The sequence below is a fragment of the Cavia porcellus genome, unplaced genomic scaffold (genome assembly GCF_034190915.1).
Source record: "Cavia porcellus strain 051 isolate PalLab524CR breed Dunkin Hartley unplaced genomic scaffold, mCavPor4.1 scaffold_14, whole genome shotgun sequence".
Taxonomy (NCBI): Eukaryota; Metazoa; Chordata; class Mammalia; order Rodentia; family Caviidae; genus Cavia; species Cavia porcellus.
This window is the reverse complement of record NW_026947497.1, coordinates 43,464,975-43,477,923: the sequence shown is the minus strand read 5'-3', so window position 1 is coordinate 43,477,923 and position 12,949 is coordinate 43,464,975. Positions and strand designations below refer to the sequence as shown.

Below are 12,949 nucleotides of genomic sequence, written 5' to 3'. Positions count from 1 at the left end.
TTTTGCAATAGCAAGGCCCTCTTTCAGAATCACTGTAAGCCAGTTACCCATATACTGGTCCCTCTGGGTTCTGACAAGGTCTCTGAAGCACTGTAGGAGAGCCTTAGGCTGCCCAGGGGAAATGTTCCAACCAGACTTGAATCTTCCTCTGAAAAACCGCAGACTGTAGGGAATGGCACCCCCTATTTTACCTTGCAAGGCATTCTGGCCAGGCTTCTTGAACAATCATGAGTGTAATGAATTATGAGCGACCACTGCTATTCCCTGTTCTGTTTTCCACTTTGTGGCTCCAAGAAGCCCTGTGAGACATTCAAGGTTTGTAAAGCGATGATTAAAGATGTCATAACAATTAAACCACAGTGGCTTTTATGAAACCGAAACCCTGAAAAAGTGGGCCCCCAAATGCTTAGATCATTTAAAAATGGTATTGCTTTGGTAATACCTAGATGGAAACTATACTTATATCCTCCAGATAGATCTATTTTTAAACTTTAATCTTATATATCTTTGGGACGGACATTGATTTTCTAGAGCTTTGTAGTGGAGTCTAATTGTACTCAAGGGTTGGATGGCACCTATAATCATGTCTTTTGGAAGCCTGGAAATATTAAGAGTAAATCCACATTAACTGAAGAAACAAGAGCCCCTGGGTAAGTAAAAATAATGTCAGAGAGGTTAATACCACCTCACCCAGCAGATTGCCACATTGGCCTGTCTACTTAATGGAGCAAGGATAGCAACTGTCACATGGGGGGAAAACAGGAATGATAAGTCCTTTTCGACTTGGAGGTTTTGATTGTAAAACTTACAGCTGAAGCAACTTTCTATTAACTGTTATTAACAATATACCTTCTCTCATGCTTTCTACCAAAGTGGGTTCTGCCATGTGGAGGTGATGATTTTGCCATCAGTGACTTTCTCTTACAGTCATTTTGTGTTTGCTGCCAATTGTAGCTGCTTTAATATTCTTCAACCCCTGTGTTGTCCTTTATTATCTAAGGGGATTTGGCGACTAACTTGATTTTATTTATATTTTGGGTCGATAATTCAGTCCAACCAAAATGGAAATATGGGGTAAGTGCCCCTGGTGTGGGCTAAGAGGAGAACCAGCGCTCTCAAGATCTGGCCATGGTGGGGTTTAGGCAGCTTATTTGCCTGCCCTCTTGGTAAGCACCCCCAGCGCAGGCCAGGAGGAGAACCTGCGGTTCCTGTGAACCTACTGGTGCGCTGGCTGAGAATCAAACTCCCTCCCCCAGCAGCTTGGGAAGATGACCATATGCAATATAGCAAATATGGGGGATTTCCTTCTATCTTCTGTTAGAAGGCAAAGGTTGTTTTCACTGTTTTGTTATGTTTGTTTTGCTCTGTTTAATACTCTCTTTCAAATGGTTTTATAATGTTTTGTTTTTGGTTTGATTTCACTATACCTAAGTGACTGGACAACTATTGTGAAGATCAGGAGATATACCATAGTACCTGTTACTGTTATTCCGGTATCCTGCTGTGGAGTTCTTTGCCAATCTCACTGCATTGTCTTCATTGGCTTTGTTCTGTGTTGTTTTGTTGTATTTTTACTACCTTCAAAATAAAATTTAAAAAATGGAAATATATATTCCAGTTTTTCTTCCTGTGTGCGAGTACTAATTATTAGTACTAAGTATTAAAGCCGAGTGTAGAGAAGTTCTTGCCTTCTACCTATTTGGCCTTCCAGGCACAGCTGCAGCCCATGCTGGTCAAATTTAGGGTGTGACTTGGTGGGGCAGAAGAAGACCTGAGTTTCAGTTCCCGGAGACTCCTCTATCTCCAATATGCGGTAAAAGGCACCGTGGGGGTCCTGTCCCCCTGACTTCCAAAGGGTGAGGAAGGCTGCAGGTGCCTGCAGTGAGGGAAAGGTAGCCCTGAAACTAAAGGCTCCGGGTGGACCATTTGGACAGCAATCAAAGCTTTGACTGGGTTCAGCTGCTCTAAAAGCCAAAGCCTGTGTTGTTAAACCAGCAGGGAGGCCTACAGGGCCTGAAGGGATGGGGAGAGAATGGATGCCAGCTGTGGATGTTCCAGGGGCGAGCCCCACCTGGTGCAGAATATACACTCTTATCTCTGAGGCCAGCAAGAACTGGGGAGCACCCCAAGATCTCCTGGAAGAACCCCCTTTCAAGAAGCCACCATGGATCGCAGAAGGGAGTAGGGGCAGAGATTTGAAAGACGGCACTTAGTGACCGGGTATTTCTTAGCAAACTTAAAGTTCTTTTTTACCTACAAGCAGTCTGATGTTGTGCAAGATCACTTAGAGACTAGAAAGGAAGACGCTGTCTGCGCTTTGTCTTTCTCACTCTGGTATCACTGAAGTGTGGGAACTGGGATTCCACAGGACAGATGGAAAGACATAACCCTCTGTTCCCAGGACAGATACGTCTGGACTGGTATTACTCAGGGTTGATGACTTAGAAGATCAAGAGAGGCAGGGACTTCTGAAATGTGTTTTTTTTAACCTCTAAATTTGCATATGCATTTGAGAGGCTGTTACACAGGTTAAGACATGGAATGCATTACCCAGCTCTTTCCTTTTGCTTCTCAAAGTGTTCTTTATCTTCATCCCTTGCCCAGAGAGTGGTGTGTCGTGAAGCATGGGAAACAGGTTTTCCACTGCAGTGACCACATTGTGGGGCCTCAAAGGAAAAAGTTCTTTTGAACACACTTAATAAATGACTCTCTGAGGCAGGACATCAGGAAAGATCCCACATATGTAACAGCAGATGATAAATTCTGGTAATTTACATCCATAGGTCACTCTAAGGACATTTCTGATTTATGACTTTGAACTGAGAAAAGTCTAACTCAATTCAGAATCTTGAGAAGGCAGGAGAGAAGGATGTAGCGCTCAGGTCTGCCATCTAGTGTGCCAGAGAGGTAAACACAAGCATATTTTCAGGACTCAACGCAGATCTGTTCTGAGTTCCTAAATCTGACAAAGTGAATCTCACCGGGCCGGACACAAGAACAGCGCGCAGTGCTCCGCGCTCCTGGCGGTCCTCTCGCTTCCCTGCGGCCGGCTATGGTGAAGCTGGTCTATGGTTGGTTTGTTCCCCACTAGTGACGTTTGTAAACCGTTTGTAAACCGTTCACATCTGGGAAAGCTCAGAACTCAAATGTCCATAAGTCGGGGACTCACTGACCATTTTTGACCTTGTAAATATTGTGGTCTCTTTAAAAAATTTATTGAAAAAAAGTAAAACAGAACTTCATAACAAAATAATAGGAGAATAACAGTAGTCAATACATTGTATGTTGTCATCTTCAAAATAATTACTCAGAGTACAAGGTATGGACATAGATTTTCCAATCGATGTTAGCGTGAACTCTCCTTTCCATCTAATAGTATAGCTACCTTGCGTTTTCTCTCTTTTCCTTCTTTCCTTTCCTTTTCCTCCTTCCTAGTTCCTTTTTCCTTTTAGAGAATTCCGAATTGTTGTCTTCTTGATGTCTTCTGTCGATATTCTTAAACTCACAGAAAAGCAATGATGTGCATTCTATGTGTGATCATGTATGAATTTCCCATTTATATTTGATTTTGCAGTTTGACTTTTAAAAAATGCGTGTTTAGTAACCAGGAACTGGTTACTAAACCTGTGAAAAGCAAGCAGACGGTCATGAGTTTAATCCCTGGTATCAATTTAAAAAAAAGTAAAAAAAGAAATAAAGCAAAATGAAAGGAGCAGAAGTGTCTTGGAGTCGGATTTGAATTTACAGTGCAATGAAATTCAGGGGCAAACGGGATGATCGCTGTTCTGACTGGAGTCTTGGGTTTCCCAGGATGCAGGATTTTCAGTGCTAAATGGAGAACATCCTGGGGAAACCTGAATGATTGGTAGAGTCTCAAATAAGATATACTTAAAAGTTAAAACATAAACCAAAGAAGCTACATATTTGGAAATGGTGTTTTCAAGCCGATAAGGAAAATGAGCAGAGGTGTGCAGACATTTTATACTTCTCATTTTCAGTTTCTTTTCACTCTTAGCCTATCTGTTCTGTTCTAAGAGTGGGAGAGAAGCACTTTCTGAAACACCGGGAAGCTGGAAACTGCCTTACTATTCAGGGCATTTGGCAATGACTTCTTAGTCTTCTGCTAGGTGACAGTAGGACCTTGGTAGGATTTGGTTAAAAAAACTAGTAGATCCCTTGTTAAACTTTCTTAAGTGGAAATTCACAATTGTTAGTTTGAATTCTTAAGCGTGATGAGTGTGTTAGTTTCCCATCACCATAACAAAATACCTGAGATCATTAACTCATAAAGAGAAAGGGTTAATTTGGACTTGTAGATTTTAGAGTTCCTTTTTAGTCCATAATTGGAGTGAAGGAGGTGGTCGATAATGGCATGGAGCCCAGGCCAGGGCAAATGACACATCTCATGGCCAGTAAGCAAAAGAGTGCAAGAGAAACAGGCCAGGATCCTTCAGTTTCTTTTGAGACTGCATCCAAAGACTCAAGGAGTTCCCACTAGGTGCCATCTCCCAATAGCATCACTCTAGGAGATGGAACCAGGCCCTCTTACATGGACCTTTGGAAGTCGTTCAATATCCAAACTGTGGCGATCATTGAGGCTAAAACAGTTGATGGTTTGGGAGAATGTAGCCCTGTCACAGGTCTCAGAGAACTCTGCCGGGGAAGTGAGTTCTCTGTCTGTGGTCCTTGGCAGGCCTGCAGAGAGCCAGGGCCGCATCTGCCCTGTTCTTAGTAACCACCCTTGCTGCTGCTTTTAGGTTTAGTGTCTTCAGTTAGAGCAAAAACCAAGTCCCTGCGTTTACGGGTATCTCTGTACTGATGTCTTTCTTGCATGGTGCTTTTTGCTCCAACTCGTAACCCACCTGAATAAGCAGAACAGAAATTACAGTTACTCTTCTGTTTTTGCTTCTTGGTTTTAGCCCCATCAACTAATGGAACCAGTTTTTCCTCCCAAATAGATACAAAATGAAAAGTAAAACCCTGCTTTGTGCTTGGTCTACCTCAATTGATTTATAATCTCTGTAGCATTTTCTTGTATAACCTCAAAATTTTGATGTATATTTTAAAAACCAGATCTTTTTTAAAAACACACACACATACACAATATGCAAACTGTCACACAACTTATTTTCTTTTTTGCTGTAACAGTATACCTTGAACATCTTTCTAAATATATTATTTTTAAATGATGCAATGTGCTCTAGTATGTATTTCTTAATTTTTTCTCAGTCTCTTACTGACAGACTTTAAGATTGTTTCCAGTATTTTATGCTTACAAATGAAGCCACAATGAATAGCACTGTACATAGGTCATATAACATATGTGTAGTAATATTTGTGAGTTAAATACTTGGAAATGAAATCACTAGGTCAAAACATATATGTTTGTAAATTCAATAGCTTTTGCCAAATACTTTCCACAGAGATTGCTATAAATCTATACTTTCACAAGCAATATCTGTAAAGGATTGTTTTCCTACACCTCCAACTACATAGCTTTATTAAACTTTTTTCATTGTAAGTCTGATTGGTGAAAATAGTATTCTAAAGCTTGGGCATGTAATTCAGAGTTAGAATAGATGCATGAGGCATTGGGTTTGAGTCCCAGCACTGAAAAAATATATCTATAGTATTCTAGTGTAATTTTAAAAAATCAGATTTATTTTATGTCATAGAAATTTCAAAATTCCCCCCTCCTATTTTTTTTTTTTTCAGACAGGATCTCGCATGTAGTACACGCTGGTCTTGAATTCGTTTGTGTAGCCCAGGCTGGCTTTAAACACATGATCTTTCTGCCTCAGCCTCTTGAATGTTGGGATTACAGGCATGTACCATCATGCCCCAGTGGCCCACACCTGGCCAAAATTTCCTCCTTTAAGGAGTTATTTTAGAAAAAAATAGAAAGATAAAGCACAGATTGTGATAAATGTACGAGCAAAGGACTCAGCATTACGGGAAAATGTGTGTCCACATAGACTTGCATGTTTATTAGCTTGCTTACTCCTTTCTTTGTCTTTCCTCCTTCCCTTCCCTTCCTTCCCTTCCCTTCCCTTCCCTTCCCTTCCCTTCCCTTCCCTTCCCTTCCCTTCCCTTCCTTCCTCCTCCCTCCTTCCCTCTCTCCCTGCTTTCTCTCTCGCTCCTTTCCTCCTTCCCTCCTTCCCTCTGTCCCTTCCTAGGCTTCATGCATGCTGGGCATGTGCTCGAGTACTGAGCTCTGCCACTAGCCTGACTAACAACGTTTTTCTTGATTGCTGTCAGAAAATACTGAGTCCTCCAGCCTATGACTGTGAGAGTCGACCCCCCCTGCTACAACCCCCTCCCCAGAGCGGGGAATGAAAGGGTTAACTCTCTAACTCCCCAGAGCGGGGAATAAAAGGGTTAACTCTCTAACTCCCCAGAGCAGGGAATGAAAGGGTTGACTCCCTAACTTCCCAGAGCTATCAGAACAGAGCAGTAAAGAATGCTTCACTCCCTAAACCTTTCCCAGGAGATAGTCAGAGCAGGGCCAAAAGGAATGTCTCTGCTAGTCATTAACCACTAGATGTTCTGTTCTCTGTAAAGATAGAGATAAGCAAAAGAATGTACTGTATAAACAGGACCAGGGAACACCTGGCACTCTAAGGTCAACCCAAGACCCTCGGTCTCCATGGTTACTCAGCCCCAGACCCTCAAATCAGCATTAGCCAGGTCCTGCGCCGCTCAAAATTAACCAATGCGATTTGCTTCTGTAAACTTACTTGCCTCCTGCGTGTACCTTTAAAAACCCTACACAAATTCCCCTCGGGGCCCCTCCGCACACGTTTGCCTGAGGGACCCCATGCGCATGGAAATAAACTTTCTTTTCCTCACCAAGAGCTGAGTCCTTGGGGTCTCTTTCCCTGCGGCGTTGGCCCTAACATCGTGGAGGCCCCAGCGAGATTGGCACGTCTCACGGGAGGTGACCCCAACGGCTCTACGGGTGAGTACGACTGGTCGCTTTTCATACCACCGGTGTTTACGCCCCGAGCCATACGGCTCCGATCTAGGGGCAATTTTTGTTATCTGTTTCGTACTCTGTTCCCTGGTGACTGGGGGACGCCCCACACGGTTTCCGTGGTTCACCGTCTGCGATAGGGCCTCCCTATCGATTTGGGGAATTTCGATTCCCAATCTGTGGTCCGTCTGGGCCAATTTGGAGACACCCTTTGAGGTGACTCATCTGGGGGATTTCGATTCCCAGTCTGTGGTCCGCCCGGGCCAATCTGGAGACACCCTGTAAGGTGTCTCATTTGGAGTGAAACTGATGCGTATGCATGTGAATGAGGTGGCCGGCCTGATTGTTTTGTGTGTCGTGGGTGCTGTGCTTGGTTATTTGTTGTACCGCGCTTGCGTTAACCGCCCTGTGACAATAGAACATCATGGGACAGTCGACCTCATCCCCATTGTCCCTCACCCTCGACCATTGGTCGGAGGTGCGGAAGAGGGCTCACGATCTCTCCTTGCAGGTCAAGAAGAGTAAGTGGCAGGATTTCTGCTCGACTGAGTGGCCTACTTTCTCTGTGGGATGGCCACCAGAGGGGACTTTTCATCTGCCCCTCATTCTAGCAGTTAAGGACGTCATCTTCCGCCCCGGACAAAGGGGGCACCCTGATCAGGTCGCTTACATCCTGGTATGGCAGGACCTCAGGGAGGAACCCCCATTAGGGGTAAAATCCTTTCTTCCCCCTTCTGACTCATCTGTACCAAAGCTTTTAGCTCTGAAAGGACCTCCCACTTCGGCTCCGGTCCTGCCCGAGTCTCAGCCTGATCTACCCTTACTCGACTATGACCAGCCTCCCCCTTCCCAGCTGACTCAACCTCCTCCGTACCCACTCTCTCCTCCAGCCTCCTCGTCCGAATCGAGTGCTGCTTCTCCGTCAGCCCCCTCTTCACCTGAGCTAAATTCCTCTCCTCCTCCGATACCCACGTCCCCTCTATATCCCCCACTCCCTGCGATGGCTTGCCCCGAGCCCACTCCTCCGGGGCCCACGGGCCCAGCCCAGAACACTCGGAGCAAGCTACGGCCTGAGGATCCAGTCATTACCCTCCCTCTCCGTCCCTATGGGCCCATGATAGACGATGGGACAGATGGAGGGCAGATGCCCGCTTTACAGTACTGGCCTTTTTCTACCTCAGATCTCTATAACTGGAAAAACAATAACCCTCCTTTTTCTGATGATCCTTCTAAGCTAACAGGTCTAATGGATTCTGTTATGTTCTCCCACCAACCCACATGGGACGACTGTCAACAGCTCCTAGGGGTCTTGTTCACCACCGAGGAAAGAGACCGCATCCTCCTGGAAGCCCGGAAAGCTGTTCCCGGAGAGGATGGCAGACCCACCCAGAGACCAGACCGGATCGATGACTTCTTCCCCTTAAAGCGCCCCAACTGGGACCCCAACTCACCTGCTGGTAGGCAGCATCTTTCTATCTATCGCCAGACTCTAATGGCAGGTCTCCGGGCGGCCGCAAGGCGCCCCACTAATCTGGCCAAGGTAAGAGAAGTTACCCAAGGACCTGCTGAGACTCCCTCAGTTTTTCTAGAACGCCTGATGGAAGCTTACCGGCGATATACGCCTTTTAACCCTGAGGAGGAAGGCCGACAAGGCTCGATAGCTATGGCCTTTATAGGACAATCGGCCCCTGATATAAGACGTAAGCTCCAAAGGCTAGATGGTCTCCAAGACCTGACTCTGAGGGATCTTGTTAAGGAAGCTGAAAAAGTCTACTATAAGCGGGAGACAGAGGAAGAGAAAGAATTAGCTAGGGACAAAAGACGAAACAAGGAATTAACTAAGATGTTGGCCACAGTTATTCAGGGAAAACCTGAGCCAGGAAAGGGAAAGCCCACTCGCCCTCCATTAGACCCTGACCAATGTGCATATTGTAAGGAAAAAGGACACCTGATCAAAGACTGTGAAAAGTTAAAAAAGAAACGGGCCAAAGAAGAACGAGAAAGGCAGTCCTCACAGCGATCCCGAGCCCCCATGCTCGCCCTAGATGAAGAAGACTAGGGACTTCGGGGCTCGGATCCCCTCCCCGAGCTCAGGGTAATATTTAAAGTGGAGGGGACTCCCGTGGAATTCGAGGTCGATACGGGAGCTGTTTATTCGGCCTTACAAGCCCCCTTAGGGGCCCTTTCAACTAAGAAATCATTAGTTCAAGGGGCTAACGGGAGCAAATATCGCTCGTGGACCACTGAGCGCACAGTTGACTTAGGCAAGGGAAAAGTAAAACACTCCTTTCTGGTTATTCCCGAATGTCCTGCTCCCCTCCTGGGACGGGACTTATTAACCAAACTGGGGGCAAAGATTTCCTTTGAGCCCCAAGGACCTCAAGTAACATTCCGTAACCCAAAGGTTGGGCAACCTATGGTTACGGTGTTATCTCTAAAACTGGAAGATGAATATAGGCTCTACGACCACCAGGATCCCCAGCCTATCGCCCCAGCCTGGCTAACTGATTTTAAAGAATCCTGGGCCGAGACGGCTGGACTTGGGCCGGCAAGCCAGCAACCGCCTGTAGTGGTTACTTTAAAAACCACTGCCTCCCCTATTCGGGTCAAGCAATATCCCATTAATAGAGAAGCTCACCTAGGGATTAAGGTGCACATACAGAGACTTTTAGACCAAGGGGTATTAACTCCTTGTCGGTCTGCATGGAATACTCCGTTACTCCCGGTCAAAAAGCCCGGGACGAATGACTACAGACCGGTACAGGACCTAAGGGAGGTCAATAGCAGGGTAGAAGACATTCACCCCACCGTACCCAATCCCTATAATCTCCTCAGCGAGTTAAATCCGTCAAGAACTTGGTATACTGTTCTAGATTTAAAGGATGCCTTTTTCTGTTTGCCTTTACACAAAGATAGCCAGCCCTTATTTGCATTTGAATGGACGGACCCTGAGACTGGGTCCGCCGGACAACTAACCTGGACGTGCCTCCCACAGGGCTTCAAAAACAGCCCAACCATCTTTGATGAAGCCCTACATAAGGATTTAGCCCCCTTTCGGGCTCAACACCCAAGCCTCACCCTTCTTCAATATGTAGATGACTTGCTGCTGGCTGCGGACTCTGAGGGTGACTGCACAAGCGGAACTCAGGACCTTTTACGTGAGTTGGCTATCCTGGGGTATAGGGCATCAGCAAAAAAGGCTCAAATTTGTAAGCGAGAGGTAATTTTTCTGGGCTACTCCTTAAAAGGGGGAAAAAGGTGGCTCACTGAGGCCAGAAAACAGACTGTGGTCCAGATTCCCCCTCCAAAGAGTCAAAAACAATTACGAGAGTTCCTGGGCACTGCGGGGTTTTGCCGGTTATGGATCCCCGGATTCGCCACTTTGGCAGCTCCCCTATATCCGTTACTGAAGGGGGGATCTCCCTTTATCTGGAAAAAAGATCACCAGCAGGCCTTTGATGCCATCAAGCGGGCTCTCCTGTCCGCTCCGGCCCTGGCTCTTCCTAATGTGGATAAGCCCTTTACTCTCTTCATGGAAGAAAAAAAAGGAATAGCGAGAGGAGTGCTGACCCAGGCCTTTGGGCCATGGAGGCGTCCGGTGGCTTACCTCTCAAAAAGATTGGACACTGTGGCAAGCGGGTGGCCACCCTGCCTAAAGGCCATCGCAGCAGCTGCCTTGCTCATTAAAGACGCTGACAAATTGACTTTGGGACAGAAAATAACAATCATTGCCCCGCACACGCTAGAAAGCATCATCCGCCAGCCTCCAGACAGGTGGCTCTCAAATGCCAGAGTTACTCATTATCAGAGCCTCTTGCTCAACAAGGACAAGATAACTTTTGGACCCCCGGTGACTCTCAACCCAGCGACTCTGCTGCCGGAAGAAGCTTCGGAACCCGTCCTCCATACCTGCCAGGACGTCTTGGCAGAAGAGGCCGGAGTACGACCGGACTTATTGGATTGCCCCTTACCCAATGCAGAGGTGACCTACTTCACTGACGGGAGTAGCTTTTTGATTCAAGGTAAGCGGTATGCGGGGGCGGCTGTGACTGATTATTCCAATATTATATGGACAGCCAGACTAGAGGACGGGTCCTCGGCCCAAAAGGCCGAACTGATTGCTTTGACTAAGGCTCTGGAGCTCGCTAAAGGAAAGCGAGCGAACATTTACACGGATAGCCGATATGCTTTTGCAACGGCCCACATCCACGGGGCCATATACCGCCAGCGGGGGCTTCTGACCTCCGCAGGAAAAGAAATAAAACACAAACAGGAAATCCTCCAGTTGCTCGCTGCAGTTATGTTGCCCCAGAAGGTGGCGATAATACACTGTAACAGTCACCAGAAAGGGACTGATCCCGTCACAAGGGGAAACAACCTGGCCGATCAGGCAGCAAAATCTGCAGCCATGGGAGACTCACAGATGTTGGTGACTGATGTCAAAGATTCTCCTCAAAAGGAGAAAGCTCAGATTAACCAAACCCCTGAAACACCTGATTTGACTGCTTACATACAACAGGCCCACCGGCTCACTCATTTGGGAGCTAAAAAGCTAAGCCTACTGGCCCAACGCCAAGACTTCCCAGGGGTATCCCCCACTGCCATACGTCAGGTCGCCAATCGGGTGGTGGCTAATTGTGAGGCATGTCAATTGACCAATGCCTACCCTGCCAAGTTGGCCCCCGGCAAAAGGCTACGCGGCACCAGACCTGGACAATACTGGGAAGTGGACTTTACAGAAGTTAAGCCTGCCCGATGTGGACTAAAATATCTGCTAGTTTTTGTAGACACCTTTTCTGGATGGACTGAGGCTTTTCCTACCAAAAAGGAAACCGCTGCCGTGGTAACTAAAAAATTGATGGAAGAAATATTTCCCCGGTTCGGATTGCCAAAGGTAATAGGGTCTGATAATGGACCGGCGTTTGTGGCTAAGGTAAGTCAGGGACTGGCCAACATATTGGGGATTGATTGGAAATTGCATTGTGCTTATAGACCCCAAAGTTCAGGGCAGGTAGAAAGAATGAATAGAACTATTAAGGAGACCCTCACTAAATTGGCTCATGAGACTGGCTTAAAAGATTGGACGATGCTCCTGCCGTATGCCCTTTTTCGCGCGCGAAACACCCCGTCTACCAAACCCCCTAACCTTACTCCCTTCGAAATCCTTTTTGGCACTCCACCCCCCATTCGAGATCTCACTCCCCTAACTGAGCATGCTGCCTTGTTGCCAACCTCCCTGTCTGACAGGCTCATCGCCCTTGACAATCTACAGAGGGACGTGTGGACGCAGCTAGCCTCGGCCTATGCTCCCAGTGAGTTCCCCGCGCCACATCCGTACCAGGTGGGAGACTTTGTGTTCGTCCGGCGCCACCAACAAGAGACTCTACAGCCTCGCTGGAAAAGACCATACCAGGTCCTATTGACTACTCCTACAGCGGTAAAGGTTGACGGAGTCGCCTCTTGGGTACACGCGTCACATCTAAAGCCTGCTTCAGCGCCAGAGGACGGCTCCTGGGAACTCAAGCGGTCTGATAACCCCTTAAAACTTAAGCTGAGCCGAAAGACTCTTTAATGCTGTTTCTGTACACCCCCCCCTTATGTATTACTATGAGATAACCCGACAAAAACCCCAGGTTGTAACCCCCTGGGCTATAATGAAATTGCTCATGTTAATGTTAGTGTTAGTCACCCCTACAATAGCGAACCCCCACCGCCCTTGGGTCTGGACATTAAGCCGATGGGACAGCCCAAAAGAGGTTGATAAGTGGACAGGTTCAGGCCATCCAACCTTTAGTTTCTATTCCTGTGATATTGTTCCACTTAACCCTAACGTTGACCACCCCCCGGAAATATATCTATGTCCCGCGTCTGTGGAAGGAAGGAGTTATTGCAATTCCCCAGGCGAATACTATTGTGCCTACTGGGGATGTGAAACGATGGCCACAGCATGGACCCCTCAATAAAGGACCGGCACCT

General features: G+C 46.8%; 1 protein-coding gene across 1 annotated transcript; it reads left to right on the top strand.

Moving 5' to 3' along the window:
• The first annotated feature begins 6,937 nt into the window (after window positions 1–6,937).
• Window positions 6,938–12,579, top strand: LOC101788123 (uncharacterized). Its single transcript, XM_063260838.1, is given in 2 exon segments — window positions 6,938–7,903; window positions 7,988–12,579. Coding segments are annotated over 2 exon segments (5,064 nt in total). The 5' UTR covers window positions 6,938–7,397; the 3' UTR covers window positions 12,546–12,579.
• The last annotated feature ends 370 nt before the right edge of the window (window positions 12,580–12,949 follow it).